Raw genomic sequence first — 27,033 nt, 5'->3', positions numbered from 1 at the left:
CTTGATAGGCATATATAAACAGGAAAGAAAGACAATGAATTACTGAAAAGTAGACTATTAAGTCTACAACTACAGTAAATCAGTAAATACTGTTTTCCACAGGAACACAGAAAAAAGATCTACAGTAAACTGTAAACTGGCATTACCATCAAATATCATAGTTACCTACCAGGCTCAAAAGGACTCCTAAGGTGAAGACTTAAATGTTGCCAGATTGTTTTGTTTGTTGTACCTTGTTTTTGTCATTCAAGTCTGTCACTTATTTGTAAGTCTTATGGTTAGCTGGAATAGTGTAGCTATTGTAGTATTTTTCTTCAGTCTATCCAATGTTCTATCAACATGCTAACTTTTCAAATGCTAACTTCAAATTACTGAAATTAGTAATTACTAAATTCTCAAACTTTGTAAAACAACTGAATAGAAGAGCAGAACAGCACTAAACATTTAAAAATTGTTTAAAAGTAATAAAAAACTTTAGGAAGTGAAATGGTTTTCCTAGTATGATCACTGGGCACAAGGATGGACAGCAAATGCAGCAGCAGACAGAAACATTATGATCAGGGGAAAGGGATTTCTCATGATAAATTCCTCAGTTTCAAGTCTGTTGCCTCAGACAGACAAGATTTGATTAAACTTTTTTTCTTCAGGAAGGGCGAGGGACATCACAGATTTACAGACCAAAGAAGAGGGATGGATCAACACACAAGATGAGGTTCCCATAATGGCCAACGTTCACTAATTGGCCAGGTAAACTGTAACATCTACTGCATTGCAGTAAACAAGGAGGAACAATAGTATTAACAGATATATTAGACAAAGGAATTAATTGTGTGGAACATAACAGAGCTAAAAGGCTCAGTCAAAGCACTAAGGAAAAAACAAATAAAGTTTTAATGCAGCTAAAATGTAAATGTAGATAACATACTTGCTCAACAAGGTGATTGTCAATTACATAGCTTCCAATTAGCCATTCAATGGACTTCTAATTCTGTATTTACTGATCTTACTGAAAAGCGAATTGTGGTGTTCTTAACACTTTACCATTTAACTAGCAATTTCTTGTGCATGCATTAACATCACTCCTGGTTTTCAGCTTTGTTCACAAGATGAATAGAAAAGCTTCTAGAATGTTACAGTGATTAAACATTATGTTTCTAGGGGTAAGACCTAACTAGCAGGGACAAAAGCAGAGATTCTGAGCTCAGTATGATGGATCCAAAGGTAATACAGCAGATGAGGTGATTCAATTCATCATTTGTTACAGCAGCTTCAGACCAAGGCTGAAGCAAAGAAAATGGCCAGCTCAGCCCATGAACAGTACAGCAGTAAGGGGTGGGGATGAGATTCCTGCTGTGCTTCGTAAGGGAACACAAAAAACTACTTCTAATAGAAAGAGGTTTTAGCAGACTGAAAGCACCTTTGTATCTCCATAGAACTAAGTCAGGGGAGCAGCTGTTTCAGCTCCCTGGCTGACCAATCCTTGATGGATTCATGTTTATGTGAACTTGTTCACTTCTGTGTAATTAGAATTTCTTCTAAGTTTTCTAGCCTTCAAAATAAAGTCACTAGATTAACAGGCATTATAAATGAAAAAACAACTCAAAGATTAATTTCTGATTCAGTGAACAGCTGAATTCAGAGTTTTTAAAATTCAGAGTTATTTTTCTCTTGTGCACGCCCAGCACACCTTTTCCTATACTCCCTGAATAAGCAATTGATATGTCATCAGGGAAATTTGTAACTGGCAAGTCACTGATTGATTGCCAGTCAGTGACTCCAGAAAGGTGAGTGAACAATGATATGAAATTCAGACACTATTGTGAACTTCACTATTTTCAACTTTTTTGAGTTGCATGGGTATTACATTAATGACTTTCAAATTAACAGCAGGGTTTTTAACAGAAAAATGTATTGTTCATTTAGCACTGCTCCTACAATAAGAGACAAAACAGCTGTCAAAAAACTCTGAAGTCTTCCCACCAAGAAAAAGAGGTGACTATTAATCTCTGAAAAAAAAGAAAAAAAAAAATCCAACAACTCTGATCATTGTAGTTTAGGCAAAAATCTCTGCTACTAAGTAACTACAGAAGCTGGTGAAACTACCTGTCACACTGACACTACACTATCCTAATGTATTCCCAAATAAATATATTATTGGAGCTAAAAGGTACGCTTCCCACCATACCACACTGCTCCTTAACTCCACCTTCAAATACCAAATTATGCCTGCCTTATCAATCCCATGGTACAAACTGCTTATTATTGACTAAATTTGTTATGTTTCTGGAAAGCATCTTAATAGGAAGAACCTGAAACAGGAAATATTTTGGTTAAAAGTACCAATGGAAATGCAAATAAAACAAGTAGGAAAAAAATGAGAGATCTTTCTATGTGAGATTTTGAGATGTGATGAAATGTGGGATTTTCAGTCTCAGCTTGCTTTATTCATCTTTCATTCTCTTCTATTTTGTTGTCAAGCAATGCTAACCTCTTCAATCGCACCTGCAGAAATTCTGTGTCCAGCAACATTGATCACATCATCAGCTCGAGACAGGACATACAGATAGCCATCTTCATCCATATAACCAGCATCCATAGTATCGTAATATCCCTAAATACAACACAATGAAAAATAAATTCAAAAAGAGTACTGGGAATACTCATTAATTTACCTGGAAACACACACACAAAAAATTTACCTGTTTCACATTATTTATGCTTTTGGTGTTTGAAAGATTTAATTCCATAATATTTGTCATCATTTTTATATAATAGTATCCTGTGCAGCTCCCTTTACAGAAAAAATTTTTGTTGTCTTTATTAACAAAGAACAGGAAAAAAAATAGATAAATCCTGACATTTTTCCAACTCTGCTTACTTTGATCCCTGACAGCTTGGAGAAGGATGTTGCCTGGATCTACACAAGGAAAATGGAATTACTGCAAATAATGACAGTTGTCAAATTCCTCCTAAAGATACTCCTGTTTGCTGTATCCAAACACACACCGTCATCATGATGCAATTGCACACTAAAAATAAATTGTGTGACAAATTCACTCATTTACTTGCATTGAGCCAAATCTTCTATTTTGAGCATTTCTATAGGGGCAATCTACCAATTTCTACAAGGAAATGAACTTGGATAGTTCATCTGACAAGGAAACACCTAATGCAGCAAAGAGCCTCCAGTGTATTCAGATGTACAGTGGACAAATGGCATTTTGGAGTGATATGAAGTTAGCATGGCTGCATGCCAAGAGGAGGAGTGTATTTAAAACTGTGCTAGTGTAAGGTTGCAGGTTTATATCTTTGACATGAAATGAATTTTTGGCTCAAAAGCTCATGGTTTACTTCTTCTGTTTCAGATCTTAAGAAAATAAAACAGCATACCCAAGAGCTGAAATTATAGGTGAAAAAGGATTTATCTTGTAATGGTTTTAATTATATATACATATATCAAAGACCTCCAATGAAATTGTGACAACTTATGATAAACTGTTTCCCAGGTTAAGTCTATTATCATTCAGTTCTGAAGCATTATTAGAAGTTTAAATAATTGATTTCATAAATCTTACTGGGAACTTTTGGAAATATAACTTCTGAAATATTTCTTGATTTTCCCAAAGACCTGAGAATGCTCCAGGAGGCAAAGGCAACCTTAAATTGAAAAGAACAGAAGGCACTAGTAAGAAAAACAGATATAACAAATCCAACTCATGCTCCACTCATCCTCTGTTTTCAGAAAAATAATCATTGTCTACACAATCAGGAAACAGTTCAGCTTAATAATATGCTGGTAACTGATAAAAAAGGCTATGTATTATTGTTATCAAATGCATATAGATCTGCATGGTATCCAGACCTTACTTTTTACATAATCCAAGCACCTCAGTAAAATAATATTTGGTCTAGTAAACACTATATACTTTGTTATAAATATGTTAACTGCATTTAGCTTTTAACATTTCTCAGGATCTGTCTGAAATTTGTGCAAACACGTTATGATAGAAGCAACTGCATTATTACAGGTCTCTCTAACACCCATCCACACCCACACATGCATAGACAACGAATTATCAGACACACAGATCTTAGTTTCTGTAAAAAGATAAAACTCAAAGGACATCAATCACAAGAATCTGAATAAAAATACTTTTCTGTTTAAACTGTGCATAATACTATTGGAAATAATGAAGAACTTCTGTGAAAATATATTGATACAAGTCACTAATAGAAGCTTCTAAAATAGTTTTACTTAAAGCTGCAAAATTCTGCATTGCTTTGTTAGTTAAGTTTTGAATACATACTAAACCCCTTCTTCAGTCAATGATATGGGAATGAGAAAATATGGGACACTTCACATACATATCTGTCAGAAGATAAGCTGCAGAAGCCTCAGCTAAAAAAGTGCTTGTTTCTTTCTTCAAAGCTCTGACAGGGTCAAACATAGATTTCTTTAACTGCCTGAGAGATATATTATTCAGGCATATGAACACAAGTTTTATGAAGTTTATCCCTAATAACAGAGAGAGAATGACCGTGTAAACAAACAGATTTATTTACATAAAATCATAGATGCACCATACAGATTTTACTAGCATATGCCTGCATCATTAACTAGCAAGTATTTAGCCAGAGCTATTAGCCAGAGCTATTTTATTTTCTATGACAGTATCCCTGTGACACCAGAAGGCAACATTTCTAGCAGAGAAACAGTTCTCTATAGCATAGCAATTCTGGTGTCATTAAAAGTCTATGATGGTCAGGCACAAGAACAGGTGCCACCAGCTCTGTGACATGCACATTTCTAACATTACAAGAAGAATAGTTATAGTTTATATAGATATAGATGATTAGATATAGATATAGATATAGATATAGATATAGATATATAGGTTTAGATATAGATATAGATATATAGATTAGATATAAATATAGATATATAGATATAGATAGATATAGAGGAAGGGAGAGGGAGGGAGAGAGGAGGGAGAGAGGGAGGAAAACACACTTCAAAAAAATCCTAGCTATGGTAAAACCAGTACAAATTACATTGAAAAGGTCATATCATCCAGTAATGATTTGAATGCCTGGTTTTCTACAATCCTAGTTTTTTCATCTTAATTCAGGTCAGCTAGCATAATAGAATATACTACTATAAATACTACTGCTTTTTCTCTGAGGGTTCTGGCTTAACACATTGCTTGAAAGTACGGTTAAGGTATGGCCAGTAATGCCAAGACACTTCCCACTTCCCACACCTCCCACTCAGGGTTCAGGAGGGCAGGTTGGCCTCTGCCCATCTGGAAGAAATTCACTGCTCTATTTTAAGCCTTTCAAGCTTACTAAGTGTCTCTGTAATATAAAAACATGACTTGTGGAGTGTTTGCCTTGGAAAAAAAAGATTAGAAAAACAATATATTGATCCTGGTGTTTGTGCATGCATGCGTTTAAAAGGAAAAAAAAAAATCTCTTGTTTAGATTCAAGAAAAGCCACCAGAGAACGGCAGTTACTATGGTTATTACCTGGTTGCTAATAGTACAGCAATTCATAACAGCCTCAGTCATTGCGAATTTCACACTTTAAATTTATTTAGCAGTCTAACATCTTTGTGATGGGAGAGAAAGAACAACTCATATTGATAAAGTCCTTAATTTCCCCACAGCTCTATTCAATACTTTGCAGTTAGTCACTGAATAGGAAAAAAAACAGTTTCATTGCTGAAATTAGAAAAACATTTTCCTTTCTGTCATTTTTTAAAAATCTAAACAGAAGTGTGGAACATATGACCAAAAATACAACCCTCACTCTCACTATTTTGTCTTCTTGTCCTTGTTTGGATCGGTTTTTTTCAGATGGGGAGACCAGGGGTGTCTCACGTTCTAGTTTGGTGGGGGGTTTTTTGCTTGTTTGTTGAGGCTTTTTTAGGAAAATTGTACTGATAAACACATCCAGAGAGCATATTTTGTGAGTCTGTGGAAACCAGACTGCTAAATTAGTGGCTATTACAGGTATCTCTGCAGCACATAGTCATAACACAACATAGATAACATCTGAAAATGTGCTTTCATGGCTTTCTGAGAAAGACTACTTGCAGTTGGGACCCCATTCATCCACTAAGAAAAAAGTGAATACCCTCTTCCATGTGCCAATCTTTCAGCACAATAATTCCAGAGCAATGGGCACATACAATTCTTTGATAAGAGCAGTTCTTGGCATCATGACTTAGTAGAATTTCTAGGTTCTGTGCAAACACAAATTAATAAAGGTAGAATTCAGCTTGCCAGAACATAATTATGTGTATTGAAATTTTGTCAGGACATCAGATTTAAAATGTCCAGAGCCGAATATACCTCAAAACCACTGCTGTCAGTGGGAATGCTGCCATAAATTCCAAAGGGGGTAGAACTGGAACATAATTACATGTAAGGAGACAGAAGAGAGAAAATGAGACTGTCCAAAAATAACAGCAACCTGAAAACAGACATCTCTTGTTTTTATCAACCCCTCCATAAAAAAGGAACATTTTGAGATGTTTGATTTGGGTCTTTTTGCCCTAGAAAATGTAACACACACCCACAATAACTCAGCATTTAAAAACTGTTGCCTCTTTGTCTAAAAACTGAGTTGATATGAGTACAGATCTGAGTACAGATCTTTTGGCAATATTTTTACTAAGAGATATATTGACCAAAAATGCCAGGAATGCATACATAAGCACGTCTGCTTTCCTTTCAGAAGGGACAGGATTACAGAAGGCCAAGTCAGGAGTAGGTAGGTTCCTTCATTATCATTTTCACAAAATACAAAGAAATTGCTTTGCTTGGTTTCCCCTTGAGACATATTTACTGTATTTCTGTAGCTGTCTGTTACCAGCACTGCAACAGCAGTACAGATTATGCTATTCTCCATTTACTCCAGTCAAAGAAAGATTAAAATTGTTGAAGTACAAGAATACAGATCCAAGCCTATTTCTCATTTAAAGATTGAATACATTTAAAACAGTAGCAGAGAAATGAGGCAAACTCTGTAAATTAATGATTTAAAACATATGGGTTCATTTAATGAAGATTCATTCTGGTTACATTTTACAAAGATAAGCAGGTAATTTCATTATAAATTGGAGAGACTAAGATGAATGAGTTTGACAGAACCACAAAAAAACTCTGGAGTACTTTAACAGTAACTGTGTTCTGGTACAGAATTTTAAATTACAATTATTACTTCTTTTTTTAAGTGTTGTTTCACAGTTCATTTAGTTTTCATACAACGGTGGTAGACCTTTCAAAGAACAGTCCACCTTTAGCTTAGCCCAAGAAATGTGACTCCCACATAGCACATCCTTTCAGAATGCCATTCATCAAAATGGTGTAAGATTCCTAGTTAATGGAACCAACCAATTATAGACAAAGAACTCAAAAGAGAATTTGCATGGAAAACCAGATTTCTGAAAGGAAATAATAAATTATTGGAGATGTTACCATTCTGGAATTCAGAAAAGACATTATTTTATTTTATAGTAGGTGATGATACTCAGAGGCTATTCATTACAGCCAGCCAAACTAAATACAAGCCACTGTTAAATGAGTTTGGGCTTCTGAATGGAACAAAATAATCTTGACTGGCAGCTATAATTATTTATGTCAGCATTTATGTAGGGTTGTGCATAAACATCACTCATAAAAATTTTGACTGCAAGTTTGAAAAGCATCCGGAAGCTTTTTCAGACTCTAGGAACAACAACACAGAAAAAAAGATGAAGAAGAGTAGAGGACCTTGAACATTCATCAGTCTGCATGAAATATTACTTTAGTTAGCTGAAAGGGATTACAAAGGTAGTTGATCTCAGGATGGATTTTGCTTTAGTAGGAAAAGAGAAAAAGCCATCAAAAACTAGTGAAAGTGCTTGGAAAAATTTCAAAGTCATGAGAGTTCAAATGATATTTACATGTACTCAGCCAGAGATCTGCTAGAAAAACTATCTTTGGACAAATTGCTCTCACATTGGAAGGCCTAGTAATTGTTTTATCTGTAAAGGGAAAAGACAAAGCTGATAAAGATGTAGAAGGCTGTTAGGAAGATAAATCTTTTGCACAGGTTCTTTATTTAAACAGATCTTCTGTGTAACACAGGCTGAAAGATGCCATCTACTATATCCTGCCTCAACCCCACAACCTTTGGTTAAAACAGGTATCTAGGTTAGGCTCAAAAATATCAAAGTTACCATAATCTCAATAATTTATTCCAATGTCTTAATACTTTCACTGCTAAAACAGTGCTTTATTTGTCACCTGAATGCATCTAGCTTCAGCTTCCAAATACTTTATGCTAGATTAAAGAGCCATCTCTCAGAGATTTTTTTTTCCTGGCCTTGAAAAGGTTACTATTTTACTGATCTTGGGTGAATTACATGCCACAGGTTTTCATACTATGTGGATTCTAGCACTCGCGTCACTCTCATTCTTTTTTCCGCCAAAATCCAGTCACTTTCTCAACAGTCCTCTGAAATACAGTCATAAGAACCAAGCAAAGTGGATGTACTAACATCACATCCACATACAGTAATGTTGGCTCCTCTTCAGTCTTCCTACTGAATAACAAGGAATCATATTGCCTGTAGTTACACTAGCAGCTACCCTTCATTCAAAGATCCTGTGTGCCTAGAGGTTTATCCACTGCAACATAAAAAGCTCGTTTGAAAGTCACTGCTTTCTAGGGCCCTTCATCCTATAGATCTAGCAAATTTTCATTTTACCTAGCTGTACAGTCCTCGCTTACAAGAACACATTGTTATTGCCTCCTTTTCTTCCTGGGCAGTGGGAGAGCACAGAGAGCTGTGACTTTTCCCATGGGTATATCCCAGCTGGATTAACCAAACAGTGACTCATCAAGTCTTACATTATCTTACTTCAGTTTTTTAAATTAAATACCAAGGTACTACAGTGTGCTGCAAAAGAGTACATCTTTTTCTTTCCCTTTTCTTTCCTTTAAGCTCTCTTGGTTAGCATTCTACTGAGCATTAGAACAATTACAATCCTGGCTTCATGTTGCTTCATCCTTTCACACAGATACTGACTATATTTAACGCATTTTAAGAATGAGTAAGCTCTTTATTGAACACTTATTTGCTCATTAAATACTGTATAAATATTGAACACATCACCACAAATAGGAAAACTATCAATCGGTTGCCTATTTTGAATAACACCTCTTCTACTAAAGGATATTTAGTCTAAGGTATTTCTTTGGAAGTACAGTCATGTTTCTCTTTGACTAACTTATAATGTATAATCATAAAAAGCTGTGAATTTATCATCACTATTTCTTTATAAATACTATTTAAAATTTATCATGAATAAATATTTGTAAACGTACTTTAGTTTTTACAGCACTGTACGTAAGGTTTTGTGTGATTGCACTCAATACAATGGAGTGGGTCATCATTCCAAACATTCTATTTTAGAACATTTTGCTTTTTCTTCCTCTTCCTTCACCAATTCCAAATCCACAAAAAAAAATTCCACAACCATAGTAGTTTACAAAGCCTCCAACACAGTCACTTTTCTTAAATGCAATTAAACCAATGCAACTAAAGCATTTCAGAATCACTGTATGATATAACTACATTGCTTCACCTCCTGCTAGATACGGAACATATTTATGTGATTCCATGCAGCGCAAATCGCTAAAGCAAACTTGTAAATACTTACCCTGCAAAACTCCACTGTCATGGTACAAAAATAACTACATAAACACTACAGGAAGTGTAACTAGGGTCTCACAGCAAATTTACTGGCAGTCACTACACTTTGGAAAGAATGAGCACGAGGCAAATGTAGTCCTGCTGTACATGAATATAAAGAATAATGCTAGCTAATGAGACAGTGCTGATGACTGCTTCAAAAAAAAAAAAAAAAACGTAGTTGGTTTGTGATATTTTCAATGTATAAGACAAAAACTGGAATTTATATGGGATTTCTCCTTGCTAATATTCCTTATAACAACAGACAACCTAGAAAATTCTTATGGCTAATCAAAATTACATATATACACACAAGTATGTACATACAAGTATATTTTCAAGTGTGCATTAATTATAGGCAAACAGAAGTGTGTCACTAAACCAGACTGGTCTTGCTAACAGAAATGAAAGTCACTGCTGCTATTATTCTCACTTCAGAATAAATTCTCAGAATCTTTCATGTCCAAAAATTCTAGTTCAGAAAAAAATACATATACATTTAAAAACAATTAATACAAACCCACCCTCATAATCTGTAGTTACCATTATTTTCCCTTGTCCTTCTATCACACTCCTTTCAATTATTTTATCCTGAAAGACTTGTGAAATCAGAAATATTATTGCAGAGTCCAGGTAAACTAGCATGTATGAGAGATCTTATCCAAGAATAATCTGTTCAAAGGGCAGAGATGATAGTTATATGGAAAAATAAAAACAGAACAGATATCAGTGGGTAGAAAAGTAAAGAACATACTTGGGGCAGCAAGTTGGAGTAATTAGATATAAGAACTGCTTTTCCAGAGTATTTGACTCCTGCAGGATGAAATTAAAATTTAAAGCTCTGCTGTAAAAATAGATATTTTAAATACTGTACTTAGGAAAACTGCAGGCCTCAAGCAGCCCCAAATAGTCTTTACCAGAATTAGTCTAGGATAAAAACAACCAAGAGCTGCAGATTACCACTTATGCACAGCTGTCGTTGCAGGTAGTGCATGGCCACTCTCCTCTCCAAGAAATACTGAAGAATATTTCACAACTCACCTATGCTCCAGGTGAAGCAAATCCCTGTGTTTTTTCATATTTCACTACTGATGGTATGACAGAATAATAGTCAGAACTATCCTGAGTCCCCCATTTTCTTTCAGCTGCAGGGGGACATGCTCTGGGCTGACAAACAAGCACTGCTACTAACAAGGATCATCTCCACTACTTTAAAGGGTCTGTACATGTAGAAGACTGCTGAAGAGAGAAATGCCTTCTTTGAAGGAGGACTTCATGAAACCTTGCTTTAATAAAAAAAATAACACAATAAACATAGACATGAACACATCTGGAAGGTGATTTATTCCATCCTAGTTGAATAACTAGGCATGAGCAATATAATGAATAATAACTAATCTGAATATCTAAGCAGCTAGGATCAATTTTCTTTCAAAATACCTTTTCTCTCTCCATTGATTATAATCCTGTGTTTTATTATGGCTTCAGGCACTACAGAGGTGAGAGCTTTTTCTGAAAGACAGTTTTCCACTCTGAGTTGAGTTACTGATACTGAGAACCAAAGTTGATAAAAGGTTGGAGCAATTTTAAGTACTTGTGCTTGGTATGAATGTACATACTCAACAATGGAGTGAATGCACAACCTTATATGTGTCTCAATAAAACTACACCTAAATATGAGTCTGCTGACTCAGGGGAGTTAAACCTATGCGTCTGTGTCCTGGTGCCTTAGCTGAAGATGCTGAGAATGAGACAGGGTATGGACTTCATCCTAAAAACACACATCTGCATCACACAGAACAATAAGTTAATGTGGTATTACTTTAGTCTCCACAGGGGTCTAGTTACATAAGATCAGTGGTACAGCTGAATAAAAAGTCTCCCAACCTCGGCAGCTCCACCTCCCACACAAGCACTGCGCCAGCCCACCCCCATTGTTGGCGCTGCATGCCTGCAGCTCCTGTCTCTCACCCCCAGCTTGTGCGCCTCAGCCAACCGCAACCCTCAGCTAACTGCGCTAACAATTCACCAAAATTGGTACATCCATCCCAAAGCTTCAGCTTTTGACAGATTTTCAGTTCACTGAAGATTAGTATTAATCTTTGCACTTCCTTTCATTCATCTAAGCCAGCAGTGAAGACTCGAAGCTACCACAACTCTCCAAAAACCTACCACAAAAGAAATGGATGAATACATTTCCTTTGGGATTTGCTCACAGTTAGAAAGTGTTCAGAGCTGAAGTTATTTTCTGTGACTGAAAAAAAAGGTGGGTACAGATACCATATTAATCACAAAGCAGGTGTCTCTCTCTGAGGAATAAAAACTCTGAGAAAAATGCCATTTGCCTGAAAAACACCCAGAATACAGAGCTGGCATGGGCTGTAAAGAGCACTAGTCCATAGAATGCTACAGGAGTAAGGAAAGGTCCTGGCAACAGTGAGAAGGCAGCAGGCCAGATAAATGTAACTGATTTTCACAAGGTGATCTAAACAGAGGCCTTTTTATCTAAGGAAATGTGCCAAGAAAGGTGTACTTTCAAAAAGAATATTAGCGTTTAGGGAACTCATCTGTCAGGAGTCTGGTAAATGGTACTAAAAATCACCTACATGATGCACAGCAGGGTTTTTTTATTTTTTTTCCCTGGAGTCCTTTCCTGAATGTATTTTGTCCAAGTACTGGTCCAAATGAACACTCTTTCATGCAAAGCACACACAGAAACATCTTGCTTTTTTTTTTTTTACAGAGAACAGAAAATACATGTTCTCCCTCTAAGAAGGTGCATCAGTTGGAATTAGGAGATTCATGAAAGAAGAGGCAGCATCACACCTGTAAACCAAAGCATACCAATCTGTACTGCTGTACTATTTCACTAAGTGGAAAGATAAAATAGTGAAGGGAATGATTCAGCATCGTACTCATACATTAAAAGAGGAAGGTATCATTCTGTGCCAACACTCTGATAATTAAGAAAATGGTAAACTTTGCTGTAGTCTAAGAAAAACTCATTCATTCACACAACTTTGTCTGCAATTTTTCAACATTAATGAACATAAAACATTCAGGTAGTTTGGTATCAGTATCAGAGACAGACAGACATACTTTTCAATCTTCATTACTTCAATTATTTTTATGAAAACTTTAGTCAAAAGACAATCAACCCTTGTAGGAAGTTTTTTTTAACTGTGCAACATTTCTTTTTCTTACTTTACCACAATATTTCCCAAAGTCTTTGCCTTCACTGGTTTCATATTTGCATCCAGAATCATGACTGTAAAAAAATAATACAGGAAGGAGACTCAAGTTTAGTAGTGTATTTTTAGGTGAAGGAAAATGTCTTTTTTTATGGATATTAACCCATGTCACATTTCAGAATAGCAATACACCAAGCAACAGAAGGAATTAAGTAATTTGGGAGTGCCAAACTGGATAATCTCATGACTTTATTAACAATCAGCCTTAAGTACAAAAAGTCTTAAATAATACTTGTTCTTTGGAAGCAGAAATAGCACAAAGTCCCAAAAGAGAAAAACACAGAACTAAAAAGTAAAAGAAGCTTTCATTCTGGAAAATCTTAACTTCTACATAGCAAAGGACCATTAAGATACATGACAACTATAAATTAAAAAATATGTGGGTGACATGAGCAACGAACAACAACCAAGATGACTGAAGTCTAATCCAGTTCATGTGAGAAATACTATTAGCAGTAAATAAGTATATCTGGTTTTCAAAGGCTCTCAGGTGTCTCCAAAATATGCCCTTCAGCTAACAAGGTTCATTATAGTCTAGCACAAAGAGATCAAGAAACTCTTGAAGTACCCAAAGCTGCACAGCAGGGTAATGCTCTAAGTACAGGACAGAATCCAGACTTCCCAAATGAAGCCTTTTCCCTAGATGACAGGGGTCCACCACTTTCAGTGAAAGCATCATACCCTAATACTGAGATTTCTGAGGAAATCATCTGAAATAGCCTCTTTTGTGCAGTTATCTGGGAAATGAAGCTACTGCAACCATCCGTTTCATCTCAAGGTGTGGGCATAAGAAAGGAATGACAGATACCACCTTGGCCTGTGATAATGAAATTACATAAGGTGAAGCAACTAAACCATAGAAAAACAGGGAGGGAAGATTTTGATAGACTGGGCTGGTAAGAATTACATGCTTTTTTGAAGCCTGCCCAAGCAATGAAAGCAATGTTCAGCTGTATCTAAATCTCTACAAATAGTCTTACATTCTGGATTACAAAGTTCCAGACGAAATTGGGAAAAGTGGATGACAGACTACTGACTAAAAGTCTGCTAAAACCTATATGAGTAATATCATATACTATCCCTTCAAAGAGAACCAACATCTGTAATTTACTCCTGGCTGAAGCTACTCCTTCAAAGATGATGGTAATTTTAAAGTAACTGAAGAGCCTGCTGGAAGCAATGGCTCTGCACAGAGACACAAGCAAGTACACAAGGCCAGTTTTATAAAGACTTGCTTGTGTAGCTGTCAGTGTTTTCTCTCCTATTTTTATAATACTAAGTAAAATCTAATCAGTTTACTGTATCTGTTTCATCAAGGTACCAATCCCAGTATTTAGTCTTCTCCTTGCAAGCTTACATATTTCAGTGTAGAAACATTTGGGAAAGTGAGATACTATGCTGCTCACTCCTGAATTACTGAAGAACTGACTTGTTTCTTCAAAATGTGGCTTCAGTCTGAAAATGTATTGCAATTACCTGCAAAGGTTCAAGTAGATCAAGGGAAAAGCACAGTATAATGTCTGAATAAAGGCAACAGACCTAGAAATTAATATTGTGTCTTGACACACTTAAATGCAATTTGTGCCACTATACTTTGATATCATAACTTTTATTCCCTTTGTCCCTAAGAATCAGCAACAAATCAGTTTCTTTTTACCAATATGTAATAGGAAAGAGTTTATACATGTTCAAAAAAAAATAGACCTTGCAACTTCGTCTTTATATTGCAGCATGTCTTTACCAGCCATTTAGAGTTGTATGTATAAAGTAAAACCACAGTATCTTCTAACTGGCTTAAGGATCTCCTCTATTAAGTCTAGTAACACAGGAAAACACCAACAAACAGAAGTGGATGACAGCAAGACAGCAGCCAAACTAGAGTAATTTTTTAAAAAATCACTAGTTTGTGAATAGCTGTATTACAGGACATATTTGGTCAAAGACTGAAACAAGTAAAATTATGCCATAAATCTTTAGTGAATTTCAGTGCTCATTTTCTATTTCCTTTATACGGTATGCTAAAGACATCTCCATCATTCTCTTTGAAGAAAATTGTTACTTACACTAGTCCAAATGTTCCAAATTATTAGTCAGAAATTTTTATATACTTGTTACTCATATTTTTTCCTACTCCTGACTATCATCTGATAAAATGTGTGATGCAATTACATTCTCTCACCCTTTCCTACTTATTAAAACTCCAGAGAAACTTCATGGTTTTGTTTTAATGTTGTTTTTAAGCTATTTCTCATCTTTATGCCATAACTGTAAGATGAAACCAAGAGTTGCTAAAAACATTTGAAGCTTTTTTTAATGCTAACCACCACTAATATGTATTAAAAGAAAATAACAGCTTAGATCTTTCTGACCAATGATCTTTCTGACCAACTTTTTCTGAAGATCACTTGATCTTTAATGTAATTATTTTTCAGATATCAAGTAACTCTTTAAAATTGTGTTAAAATCAGGGTTCCCAGGTATTAAAATACTTCTGCATTCTTAATCCTGTTGCTGCAACCCTACATGCAAATACCTTCCAGACAATGAGTTCTCATCTTTTTTGTGCTGGTCCATAGCCTACCGTTTCTCCTTGCTGGAAATAAAACCAGTTCCACAGCTACTGAAAGACAATTTGCTTAACAACTCTCTCAAGCTGTATAGAAGTGCAGAACTGCATGTAGAAGTATAGATGAGTAATATGTCAAAGTATGTGCTTGATTTTTCATATAATAAAGGCAGAAGCAGTAAATCAATTTTCTTGAAGATTACTCTGAATTTTTTATTCACAATCACATTCTATAACACTCAAGAAAGCAGGAAGGAGGAAAATATCTTAGTAAGACTGTAATTTTATTTTACTACAAGATATGACAACTAAAGAGTGCTTATTCAGGAATACAAGCAAATGCCTTTCCTAGTAACATTTTTAGCAAAGTCTTACCATTATATCCTGGCACTGGTTTTCCTGCCTGTCCAGGTGGAGGTGTTGTAGAGTTCCCCAAACCAACGCAGGAAGCCGTAATTGCAGAACCAGATTCTATTAAGAGAACACACATACAGTCAAAGCTGGTTTTAGTTCCATTCTGTATTTACTAGTTCTAATTTTTATGATGCTCAGCACACAATTTTTTTAAAAAAAATTCCTAGACAAACAATGCAAGATTAAGAATTCACAGAATCATAGAATATGCCACATTGGAAGGGACTTCTAGATATCACTGAAGTCCAACTCCTGATCCTGCACAGGACACCCCCAGGAAGCACACCATGTGCCTGAGAGCATTGTCCAAACACTTCTTGAACTCTGTCAGGCTTGGTGGTATGATCACTGCCCTGGGGAGCCTGTTCCACTGCCAACCACCCTCTGGGTAAATAGCCTTCTCCTAACATCTGACCTAAAACTCCCTTGGCTCAGCTTCATACCATTCTCTTGAATTCTGTCACTGGTCACGAGAGGGAAAAGATTGGTACCTACCCCCCTACTTCCTCTTGTGAGGAAGTTGAAGGCCACAGTAACATCTCATCTCAGTCGCCTCCAGGCTGAACGGACCAGTGACCTCAGCTGCTCCTCATAACACTTCCCCTCAAGGTCCTTCACCATATTTGTAGCCCTTTTTGGGACTCTTTCCAAAGCTTTATCATTTTTATATCATGGCACACAAAACTGCCTCCAGCACTTGAGGTGAGGCTGCCCCAAGTGCAGAACAGAGCAGGACAATCCCCTCCCTTGCCCAGCTGGCGAGGTTGTATTGATGTCCCCCAGGATGTGGGTGGCTCCTCCTGCTGAGAAGCACACCAATCCTCATGGGATCCTCTACCACTTGTGTCACAAAGCTGTCATCAAGGCTTTCCAGTAATGCTGACACCTTCCTAATCATCCCCACAGTTAAGCAGCTTCCCTCCTCACCTTCCTCTCTTTCCACATAACATTTTTATACTACCAGAGTTGTTATCATAGAAGAATAAATACTATCAAGTAATATAAAAGAGAGTCTAAGACTGAAAAAAGCCCAGTTGCTCTTCACTCTTCCCCTTTAAGTAAACAATCTACAGAAAATACTTTGAAATGCTGCTGTAACTCTGAGCCATAGAAAACAAAGTGTAGATGGTTTTAGATATTAGCAGGAACACAGAATGAGACTTTACTTTAAAAACATGACTTTATCATTCTGAAGATGTCTCAGGTCACTTGGCCTGGAATTTATAGTCCATGCCACCCAGCAAACAAAGCAGTTTTGCCTCCAGCTGTATATGTATATCTAATCAGTATGTTCAAACCTATTTTCAGCATACTTGCATCAGAAAATTAAAGTAATTTTTGCTGTGATTTTTTTTCAACCTCCATAGCATTCATCTTCCACTTCAGAAGTTATGTGACTATTCAAGTGCTTAAATAAGCAAAAACAAAAACAAATTTACAGACTCTTATAGTGTTTTTACAGTAGGTGTTAGTAAGCAGCTGAAAGCTTAGCATTTACAGCACAGCTGAACTAGGGCCTAAATACAACTGTGGGATACAGAATAAAAATTATCAACCCTCCACACTAATAAACACAGGCTAAAAGGTTTGCTTTGTTGTATCCTTATCTTTCCCCACACCATCCTGTACTTAGTGCAAATTCCCTGCACAGTCGTGGGGAAATCTTTTCTTCTAACACACAGAACACCCAGGCTACAGTTACAGTGGTGACAAAATATCAAAATTATCTACCATACCCCATCTGTGATCACACTGAGCAGCTGTAGAAAAACAAAATGTATTCAACAGTTTTGGAGCCTTATTTTCTGCACAGTATTTATACTGAAGGATTTTCCTCTTTTACTTGGAACAGAAGGAACAGCAAATTGGTAAAGACAGTAGAATGGAGAGTTTCCTTTTTGACTATGTTAGAAGTGGAAGAACGGTGTACATATTGCTTTACATACTGCACAGCAACAGCTACAAAACACACTGCAGCAGATCAGGCAAGAACAATAGCCTCCTATCACCAAAACATAGGAATTAGGTTTGTTACTGAGAGACAGGAAACACAGCACCACTGTTAGCCTGAGGTACCAGTACCATTGGTGTGGACTGGGAATTGACAAGCATTTCTCATCAAGAGTCTCAATCCAAAGACCCTAAGGGGAGAGGAAGAATTACTGAAAATTAGTTTGGGTTTGCCTGAATCTCTAGTACACAGCTAATGAAATCAACAGAAACTTGAAAGGAAACTTCACTGTACTAACTTGTCTGGTTTTTTACCTGCTTTTTGGACAACAGTGACTAAGCCTGAATGAAAGTCCATTTATTCTGGACAATCACAAGTTCTAAAACTTTGTGAACACGTCTTCAAAACTGTTGCTCTTTCTTCTATTGTCTTTCCAATTATCAATGGATATAGAATTTCCATGTTTACCCAGTGCGCTAATCTCTAAGCCATACATTCAGTTCCCATAGGCCAGTAAGACTTTTTATATACATGGAAAAAAATATGGGGCTTTTGGTACTTGGATCATATAATAATTCAGAGAGGGAATCCCAAAAGCATCTGCTCTTTAGGTTAGTTAACCGTTCCTGAATGCTAAAGATTCCCTTTCAACATAGAATCACAAAGGAGTACTATCACAGGACAGCATGAATCATTGTGCTGTACATATCTTGGGAAATCAACATGTATCTTTCAAAGAGGATGCTGGATTGAAATATCAATTTCCCAAACCTATTAGGAAACAACAGCCTCTTTCTAGGATAGTTTTTTCTATCACCAAAAAAACAGTCTGAGTTGAAAGGGGAATTCAATTCAAAATCCTCCTGACAAGAAATCATCACTGTTCAGAAGAACACATAATTTTAAGTGCTATTTAAAAGATATATTTTCCTTAACAATTATGAGTAATACAAATACTGTGTGGCCCTTTATTATAGATTTCCAATAAATAAAGTTGCTTATGAATCATTGGTTTCAATTAAGTTTGGTTTCTTTACAATTCAATTCAGGATCTATGTGCAGGTTATAAGATTCAAGTCTGAAAAGTTGAAACAGCAACAGTCTGAAGAAGGATAACACTTGTCAAGTGTACATTGTATTCCACCCATCCCTTAAATCAGGTTTCTGCATATACAAACAGACATCCCTTACCCGAAACTCATTTGTTTATAATTGAAGATTCCCTGAAATTAAGGCACAGAACTTAGAAAGATTTCCAGTGCTGAAGACTTTAGGAACTTCCATATTTTTAATGCAAGAAATGAAACAGTAGGTCTTGTCTTACAGTCTCTTTTGCGAACTTTTGCACATTACCTGTTCACTCACTAAGCTACTTAGGTAGGCTGGGAAGGCTTTTCAGGGACAACCACATCATAAAATCAATTTCCTTTCTGCATAACACCTTAAGATGTGACAATAAAACAGCTATTTAGAAGAGTAATGTTTTGTACTGGGAGAAAAATGTTTCACAACTAGTCTGGTAAATGTATTCAACATCTGCTCTAAGTTATAATGAAAACAATACGGTGTATTTCTGAGAATAATGAAAAGCACTTTACTGAGACAGAGAAGACAGAGTTACTGAGAGATGGCCATAAAATCAAGTATCCCAACTCCCTCCTTATGCTTCTTTTCAGAATAAGGGCTAATGTAAAGAAATAATCCTCAGTAATCAGATGTGACCTTCTTTGTTTTGTCCCACTCTACCAGTAAGTGAGTGATACTATTATAAAGCTATTTCAATAATATTGAAATATCCGGTATAAATTGGACAGCAAATGAGTAGTCCGCTATATGAACTTTTTTGCATTTGCACCTTGGAAAACAATTCTTATGCCAAAGAAAGTGCTGCTGATCCAGAAGCAAAAAGTGCGCTCTCCTATGAGTAGCTAGGGTAGTCTGTTTAATCTTAGTAGTAGTCTTATTAATCAGAAAGCTTCCACCTACCCACATGCCTGATTTGCAGAAGCTGTGTTCTGCCAAATTATGCAAAGCGACACCTAGTAGCTTTTGTGCTCAAAACTCTCTTTCTCATTCACAGTCAATGGTCAAGTTCAATCAAAATAAACAGTTTTGAAATAACTCAGGACTTTCAAGATGAAAATCATCTAATTTACTCTGTGCCACTTACATCCTGATACACTATAAGTTCTAGACTATGTCTCATATTCCTCAACATAGTAGACTACCATGCTGTTTGAAATATCAGCTTTTTTGGTAGGAAATATTTAGACAAAACACACTGTATTTTGGCATGAATATTTGAGCTTGGGCTGTGCCAAGTTGGTAATGTAAAGCTGTCTGCTTTGAATTTCTTAGGATGCAATGGAGAGACACTAAAAGCATACAAAATAGGTAGGAAGTTCTTATGTAGCCGAAGGAAAGAAGAAAAAGGAGCAACTGTCATACATTAACATATTAATGAATGCAATAAATATAATACACAAAATTCTCACTGTAGCTATGCTGTTTTGAACCATTCTTCTGGCAAAGCTGCCACATTGGTTGTGGGGAATTAAAGGAATTACTACAGCAACAGACTGCACTGATAAAATGGAAAGGAGAGTCTATGAAGCAGGAAAGCTTAGGCAGCAACTCATTATAAATCCACTCACACCACAAGAATGTACCTCTGAAGAGACTCCTTCCATATGCTCCTTCCACACTGCCAGAAAGAGTGGATGAAGAATTCAATAAAGTCACAGCAAAATTATTTTTAGTATAGCAACAACTGGGCATTTTGGAACAGAAAACCACAGTACCAGATGAATTACAGGACTCAAAATTTGCATCATACTGCTTCCTTAAAGTAAAACTGAATCTAATACATCACAGAAATAGTATGCACTGGCAGTGTCCTGAAGATTCAGGGGCCAGATCACCAAGTATTCATATAGACCTCATTTCCTTCATCCTTCAGCATACAGCTGCACAGAGGACAAAAGTCAGTTTCCCAGTCAGTCCTTTATCGCTAAAAGCCAAGCAAGCTTCTAAGACTCTAACTGCAGTAGCAGTAAGTAGCCTCACTCATAGCTTGGATTTAGCACTGTTAACCCTGACAAATTGTGTCTAGATAGTCACGCTGCAGGTTGGTAGCCCAAGCACTAGTCCAGTCTTATGCTTACTGACGTTGGAAGAAAATTTCAAATAATTGCTTTAGCCTCTGTACAGTACAGCTCAGCCATGTCTTCAGCAAGACCTCAGAAGTATCTTGTGTAAATTGTGTAAATTTTCCAAGCTGCTTTCTTCACTGCTTCCCTGGAAGAGATCCACACCAGGATGGTGCATGACACTTTATATTATTAATGTGTAAGAAGACTAAGCACACATGGCCGATGCTGGGTATTAAAGTACAAACAATCTGATGCTAATTATCCATCAACACTAAAACAAGGAGATGACACCTGGCCACAATTATCCCAGAGCACTAAAGGGCACAGATAAGGACAGTTTGGATAATCCCAATACAATGTGATGTGTGATGCTGCCACAAAAATCCACAGCACTGTTGCACCCACATTGTTAGCATATATTACTATGTCATGATTTTTACCACATTCTAAGAGTAAAAACTAGTGAAAATTATTTTCAGAGCTATGATAATTATACTCTGAACTTCCCCATCCATTTTACTCATTTCTTCTTCATTTTATTTAAGCTTGTCATCAAATGAAGTGAAATTTAATGAAAGAGCTTACATCCACTGGAATTCTATCTAGCAATATATTTATTATGGTATGACAGCAAATTATAACAAAAAAGTGAAAGGAGCCACAAGAAGACAGCAAGGACTGAAGAATCTGAAGAACTGTAAATTTTGAAGGATACCCTGATTCAGTTTTATCAAGTGTCAGAAAGAAGTATGAAATTGAATTCAGTTCACACTTAATTCACCATTAGATTAGATCAAAGACAGTCTGCCATCCTAAATGATAAAAGGATTTGCTGGCTAGTAGCAAAACTTCAAAAAAATGTTTTCATGCATTGTTTGGTATTTCATTTCATTACTTGCTTCTGAGGACTATGACATGAAGCAGAAAAATTCTTAAACACTCACTGTAATTATAATTTATTTTTCCTCCATCTGACTGCATTTTTAATTATTCCTCTTGTGAATTAAGCACATGCAGCATCAACACAATAAATATCAGGTGCAGAGAGAATAATCAAATATAGTAAGTGAGGAGCAGGGGTCTACTTTAGCAAAAACCTCCAGAATACCAGCTTTTAGGTGAGCTATGCAAATTTGGTGATTTGTAATCAAGATTTTCACACTTGTCTTACAAGGAGTTTTTAAATTCCTTAAAAATTTAAGTAAAGCCACGGTAAAGAATACACAGTAAACAACTGGAAAGAATTTCAGTTAAGACTTTCTTGCTCTAATGTTATTTAGAGAGACTAACACATCTAAAGCATAACCTTGTCCATCAGGCGGCTTATAATTTAGGTTACAATCATTTGGCAGACGATCAGAAGACTTTGTTGTCTTGAAGTGGCTTCTAAGTAAGATTTTTCATCCCACCAGCACTCTATAAAACAGAACATAAAATCTCTAGAAGTTAGCTGTAAGCCTCATGGAAAAACAACAGTGTTTTTTACCTATTCTTCACACCCAAGTAAAACTAAATTTGACCTTTCTCACTTGTCTAAATTGTACACAGAACCTTAAAAAAGCTCTACTCAGAAACTCTAAAGAAGAAACTGTAAAGTAGAAACTTCACTCAAAAACATGGAAAAGAGATATAAATAGAAAATAAAGCATTTTTTGAAAGCATGACTAAGATTCATGGACTTAGGAGAAAAAGAAAGGTGAGAAAATCAGCTAAAAGTTTTGAAAACCTAAAAAATCCATTTCTCAAAACAGAAATCCATTTTGTTTATAAAGTAATGTATTTTCTGAAAGTGCCTGCATTTCCATGCTTATTCTTAGAACTGAAGGTCAGAAGAGAAACCAGCAATTTTTAAAATATTTTCTAAATGCTTTAAAGCCTTTGTAGTCATAATGCATGGTAATGCTATTACCATGAATATATACTACACATGTGAAAGTCAAATATTTCCAATATAACTGTTCTATTCCTGTATTCAATTCACTTATTTGAAAATAAAACCAATGCTCAAATCCATTAAAATTAATCCAAGGCTCACTTTCACAATTATCCAATCACAGAACATACTTACAAACTGTGACGGTTGGTATTATACAAATACACAAGGTCTCTGAAGATTTCAAATCACATTTAAATAAAATCTCCAAAATATAACTGCAAGGAAGGTCCAACTAGTTTAGTTAGGGTTTTGTGGGCCATGACGAATATTAAAATCAAAGCAGAAAATAATTGGTTATCACTAACTTGCAAGCCAGTAATAAAGCACCAGAAATGTATGTATTAATTTTGTAAGTACACCAGGGTCCTTTGCCTCCAAATATTATATATGCTATTATAAGATACATCTTATAAATTGCCTATAGCAAAATGACAGACAAGATTAGATGACAGAAAGCTTCTTGGTTGTATTTGGAAGATATCGGATGACATGTTTAAAGATGCATTAAGTCAGGCAATGCATCAAACTATATTTTCAGACAAAATAAATTTCAAATTATTTTCATCCTACTGTGACACCATAACTGATGATGAAATACTAAGAGATAAATGGAAAATTTAAAAAGAAACTACACAGCTCAGTGCCTACTGTTTACTATTTAATTGTTTTGAGGAATCTTAATATATTGCACGCATAGTAATTCAAGATGGAAAAGACATAAAATTACTACTGTGCAATTCAAGTATCTTTATCAGGATCTAATATCTTAGATGCACTCTCTTTCTACCCTCACCTTGGGCAACATAAAATAGCAGTTGCCATGTGACAAGAAAGAGATAAGCAAGCTGTAACATCTCCACACATACAAACTGGGGGCACTGTCACAGCTCATCTCCTTCAGAGAGATGAGACTGCACTATTCTATTTTAACATATCCATTCCTAAACATGCCCTCTCATCTTCTTCATTTGCCTAAATGCAAACTAAACATTCAATGAACACTAAATATTGCCCATCGCTCAACTTCATAACTTAAGACTGCTTTATAGTTCTTTTATTTTCAATCATCTAAACCATATAAATTAAATTTTAAGGAGGAAAACATTTATACTTCATCCATATTAATTTTGTCCCTGACTGCATGTGGAAAGACAGTCAGAAAAGATTAAGATTAATAAGCACTGAGAAACTGAAGTCAAATAGGAACAGAAAAGCTTAATACACACTTTTTATCAATTCTAAATTAGAAAATATCCACTCAAATGAGGCAGACTAGCAGTGGCACAGCTAATAAAGAATTTGTATCAACACAGATGAGGAGCTGACCAGTGGAGAAAAAAAGAGTACAGCCATGAGGAAAATAGAACCTTCACAGAAGTGTTTAGTACAGATATACATGCTTTTTTTTTTTTTTTTTTACTGGAAGCACAGAGTACATTTACTGACTTAACCATGTTCAAATCACAATAAATTCCATAAATAAAAACAGATTTTTTTTTTTTTTCCAAGCCACAGCACTCCTGGCCCAGCATCTGGGTACATTTCCCAAAATGCACTGGACAACTGAAAGCCATGTGAAATGCACATTTGAAACAACTCTCAAATGAAAAATGTTTTTGGAGAAAAGACACTTTGTGAAACGTGAAAGACAGTGAACAGCACTGAACGCCACAATAAATCTATGAATGATTCATTCAAACCAAAAACACCCAAGAGAATATGTATATAATCCAGACAAGCCTTCTTTGATGTCCAAGACTGAGAAAACCACACAGAATTCCAAGGTCAGTTTCTGCCCTGGAAATGCCCATGGCTACTAAAAAATCCTTTCCCTCTCTCTCCTTCAATAAGGGCAACCAAAAACCTGTTTGAACTGGGTGTCCTAAGAGGACATTGAAGGAATGACAAGTTACTGCTACTAATGATACACAGTCCACATGCAATTACTAAACAGCAAACAATGGCTGAAACAATCTATATTTCTTAAAGGACAGAATGCAAGTCTCCAGGGGGAGACATGAAGAACGCCATGAGTGCCTGTTATAAATTCAGTTATCCAGTAAATAATGATCAGGGGACTCAGTAAATCAGGGCTGCAGAGCAGCAGAAGTTTCAGCCAAGTAATTTCCACTTCTGTAGAACTGTTTGCAGGTTATCAGCTTTCACTAAAATATATGATTCAAGTCTTGATAGGATGCACATATCTTAAAAAAACATGAAAGTAGTTGTATCTACACTGAGGCACCTGACAACCTAAACCAGTTGCCTGGACTTTGGAATAAATTTGTTTCATCTCTTTCATTTTAACTCCAGATTCCTGGTCCCTGTAACTCCAGACCTGAATTTCTGTCACTCCAAAAAAAGGTCATGAACTGACTCTTTGTTGCAAATCAAACAGCCATCCTTTCTTTACCTTTCCAGCTGGCTTTGGGTCTGAAAATTTTATGACATTGCACAAAATCACTGGACTTATCTGCAATTTTGAATGGGGCAAAGTGGAAGGTGACAGAAGAACAAAATGTGGAATCCAGCTGACAAAAGGGAGATGGAGGTCTACCCTGACACAGCAATTCACTTAGGAACAGTTCTTTAGTGCAAACTTGAAAAGGTTGCTAACAATTTAGTTGCAAAATCCATCTTTCCATATACTCATACAAAGCAGATCTGCACAATGTTGCCAAGGCAACACAATAGAAACTGAAGTCTCGGGACCACGTCATGCTGCTTGGAGATCACATTAATAAACTCTTTGATTGTCTCAGAAGTAGTCCACTGAAATATATTCATCTGAGTACACTTATTCATGATTCATATTTTTTACACTCAAGTCAATGACACATTTGTATCAGTCCTCATAAAAGCTCTGTATAACCATTATTAAACCACTACATATAATTACTTAATAGCAGTATGTCCTAATGAAAATATTACCAACATAGCATTTGCATGTTTTAGAGGTAACAGACACATAAAGACAAAGAATAATTTTAAAAGGAATAGAGTACATTATTAATTATATTACAGAACTTGTAGAATTCCTACCAGAAAATTTTATCACACGGTCTCACAATATTCAATACAATGTGCACATAATCTTCTTTGTCAGCAGCCATAATGTATCAAGCACCATTTGATTTTTGTCCTAATGCCTACTGCAGACACCTACTCCTTACTGGATATGGCAGCCTATTTCCATGAAAACATAAAACGTACACAATCGTACATAATTTTGCCTGCTAGTGAGCTGATACTCAGGAAATAGTAGATAACTCCAATTTGAACCTACTACACTTGCACACTCTGTAACTTTCATTGCCATAGTACTCAACTGAAGTTCTATGGAAACATGTCTCTTGACTGAGATTTTATGTAAGTCATATTTTATCACTGAATTTTCAGCTTCAGTTCTTTTTCATCTGAATTTTCCTATACATCCTCAAAGGCAGTCTCAAACCATTTTTATTTAAAAACGTCAAGAGAAAAAAAAAACCTCTTTATATCCTATACTTATTATGAAGAAATGGAAATCTACCATACCATTTTCTCAAAATGTCAAAAGTGATATGGCAGAGTTTCATTTTTTAGCTAACATGAAAACAGCTGAAGATGTTTAACACAAACTTTAAGAGTCTTCTGCTTCCACAGCTCAACCTCCTGGCTGTTTCTTTTTTTTTTTTTCTTTCTAGAACTCAAAGCTAGCTCTAAAATCAAGGTAAGCCAAACTCACATTTGTCTGTTGAGACCCCTCCCTCAGAATGATGGCAGTCACACAGCAGATACAACCCAAACCCTGTTTAGGCAACTTCAAATAAATTTGGAAAGGATCCTTGTAATTTAACTACCTGCAATGCTAAAACAGAGCAAGTAAACAACATAACTATACAGAGAGAGAAAACAAGGTCCAAAATATGCATTCCAGCTCCCAGTCAGAAAAAAATATCACAAAATATATGTAAATAAGACCAGAAAAATTATCTCTCTGAAAAAAAAAAATTTTTTTGACACTGAATTTAAGGCTTA

The 27,033-nt window shown here is 35.9% G+C and overlaps 1 protein-coding gene across 2 annotated transcripts in view; it reads right to left on the bottom strand.

Moving 5' to 3' along the window:
* The window catches only part of ACSS3 (acyl-CoA synthetase short chain family member 3), a 67,830-nt gene that overhangs the window by 3,473 nt on the left and 37,324 nt on the right, over window positions 1-27,033 (bottom strand). For both annotated transcript variants that reach the window (XM_085570351.1, XM_077783546.2), the window contains 4 exons: window positions 15,936-16,031; window positions 12,948-13,011; window positions 3,576-3,657; window positions 2,489-2,611 (listed from right to left, as the gene is read on the bottom strand). In XM_085570351.1, coding sequence (XP_085426477.1) covers window positions 2,489-2,611; window positions 3,576-3,657; window positions 12,948-13,011; window positions 15,936-16,031 — 365 coding nt within the window. The remainder of the gene's footprint in view (window positions 1-2,488; window positions 2,612-3,575; window positions 3,658-12,947; window positions 13,012-15,935; window positions 16,032-27,033) is intronic.

The sequence above is a fragment of the Lonchura striata genome, chromosome 1A (assembly GCF_050655825.1).
Source record: "Lonchura striata isolate lonStrDom1 chromosome 1A, ASM5065582v1, whole genome shotgun sequence".
Lineage (NCBI taxonomy): Eukaryota > Metazoa > Chordata > Aves > Passeriformes > Estrildidae > Lonchura > Lonchura striata.
Note: the sequence above shows the minus strand (reverse complement) of the source record. Positions and strands in the feature narration are given on the sequence as shown.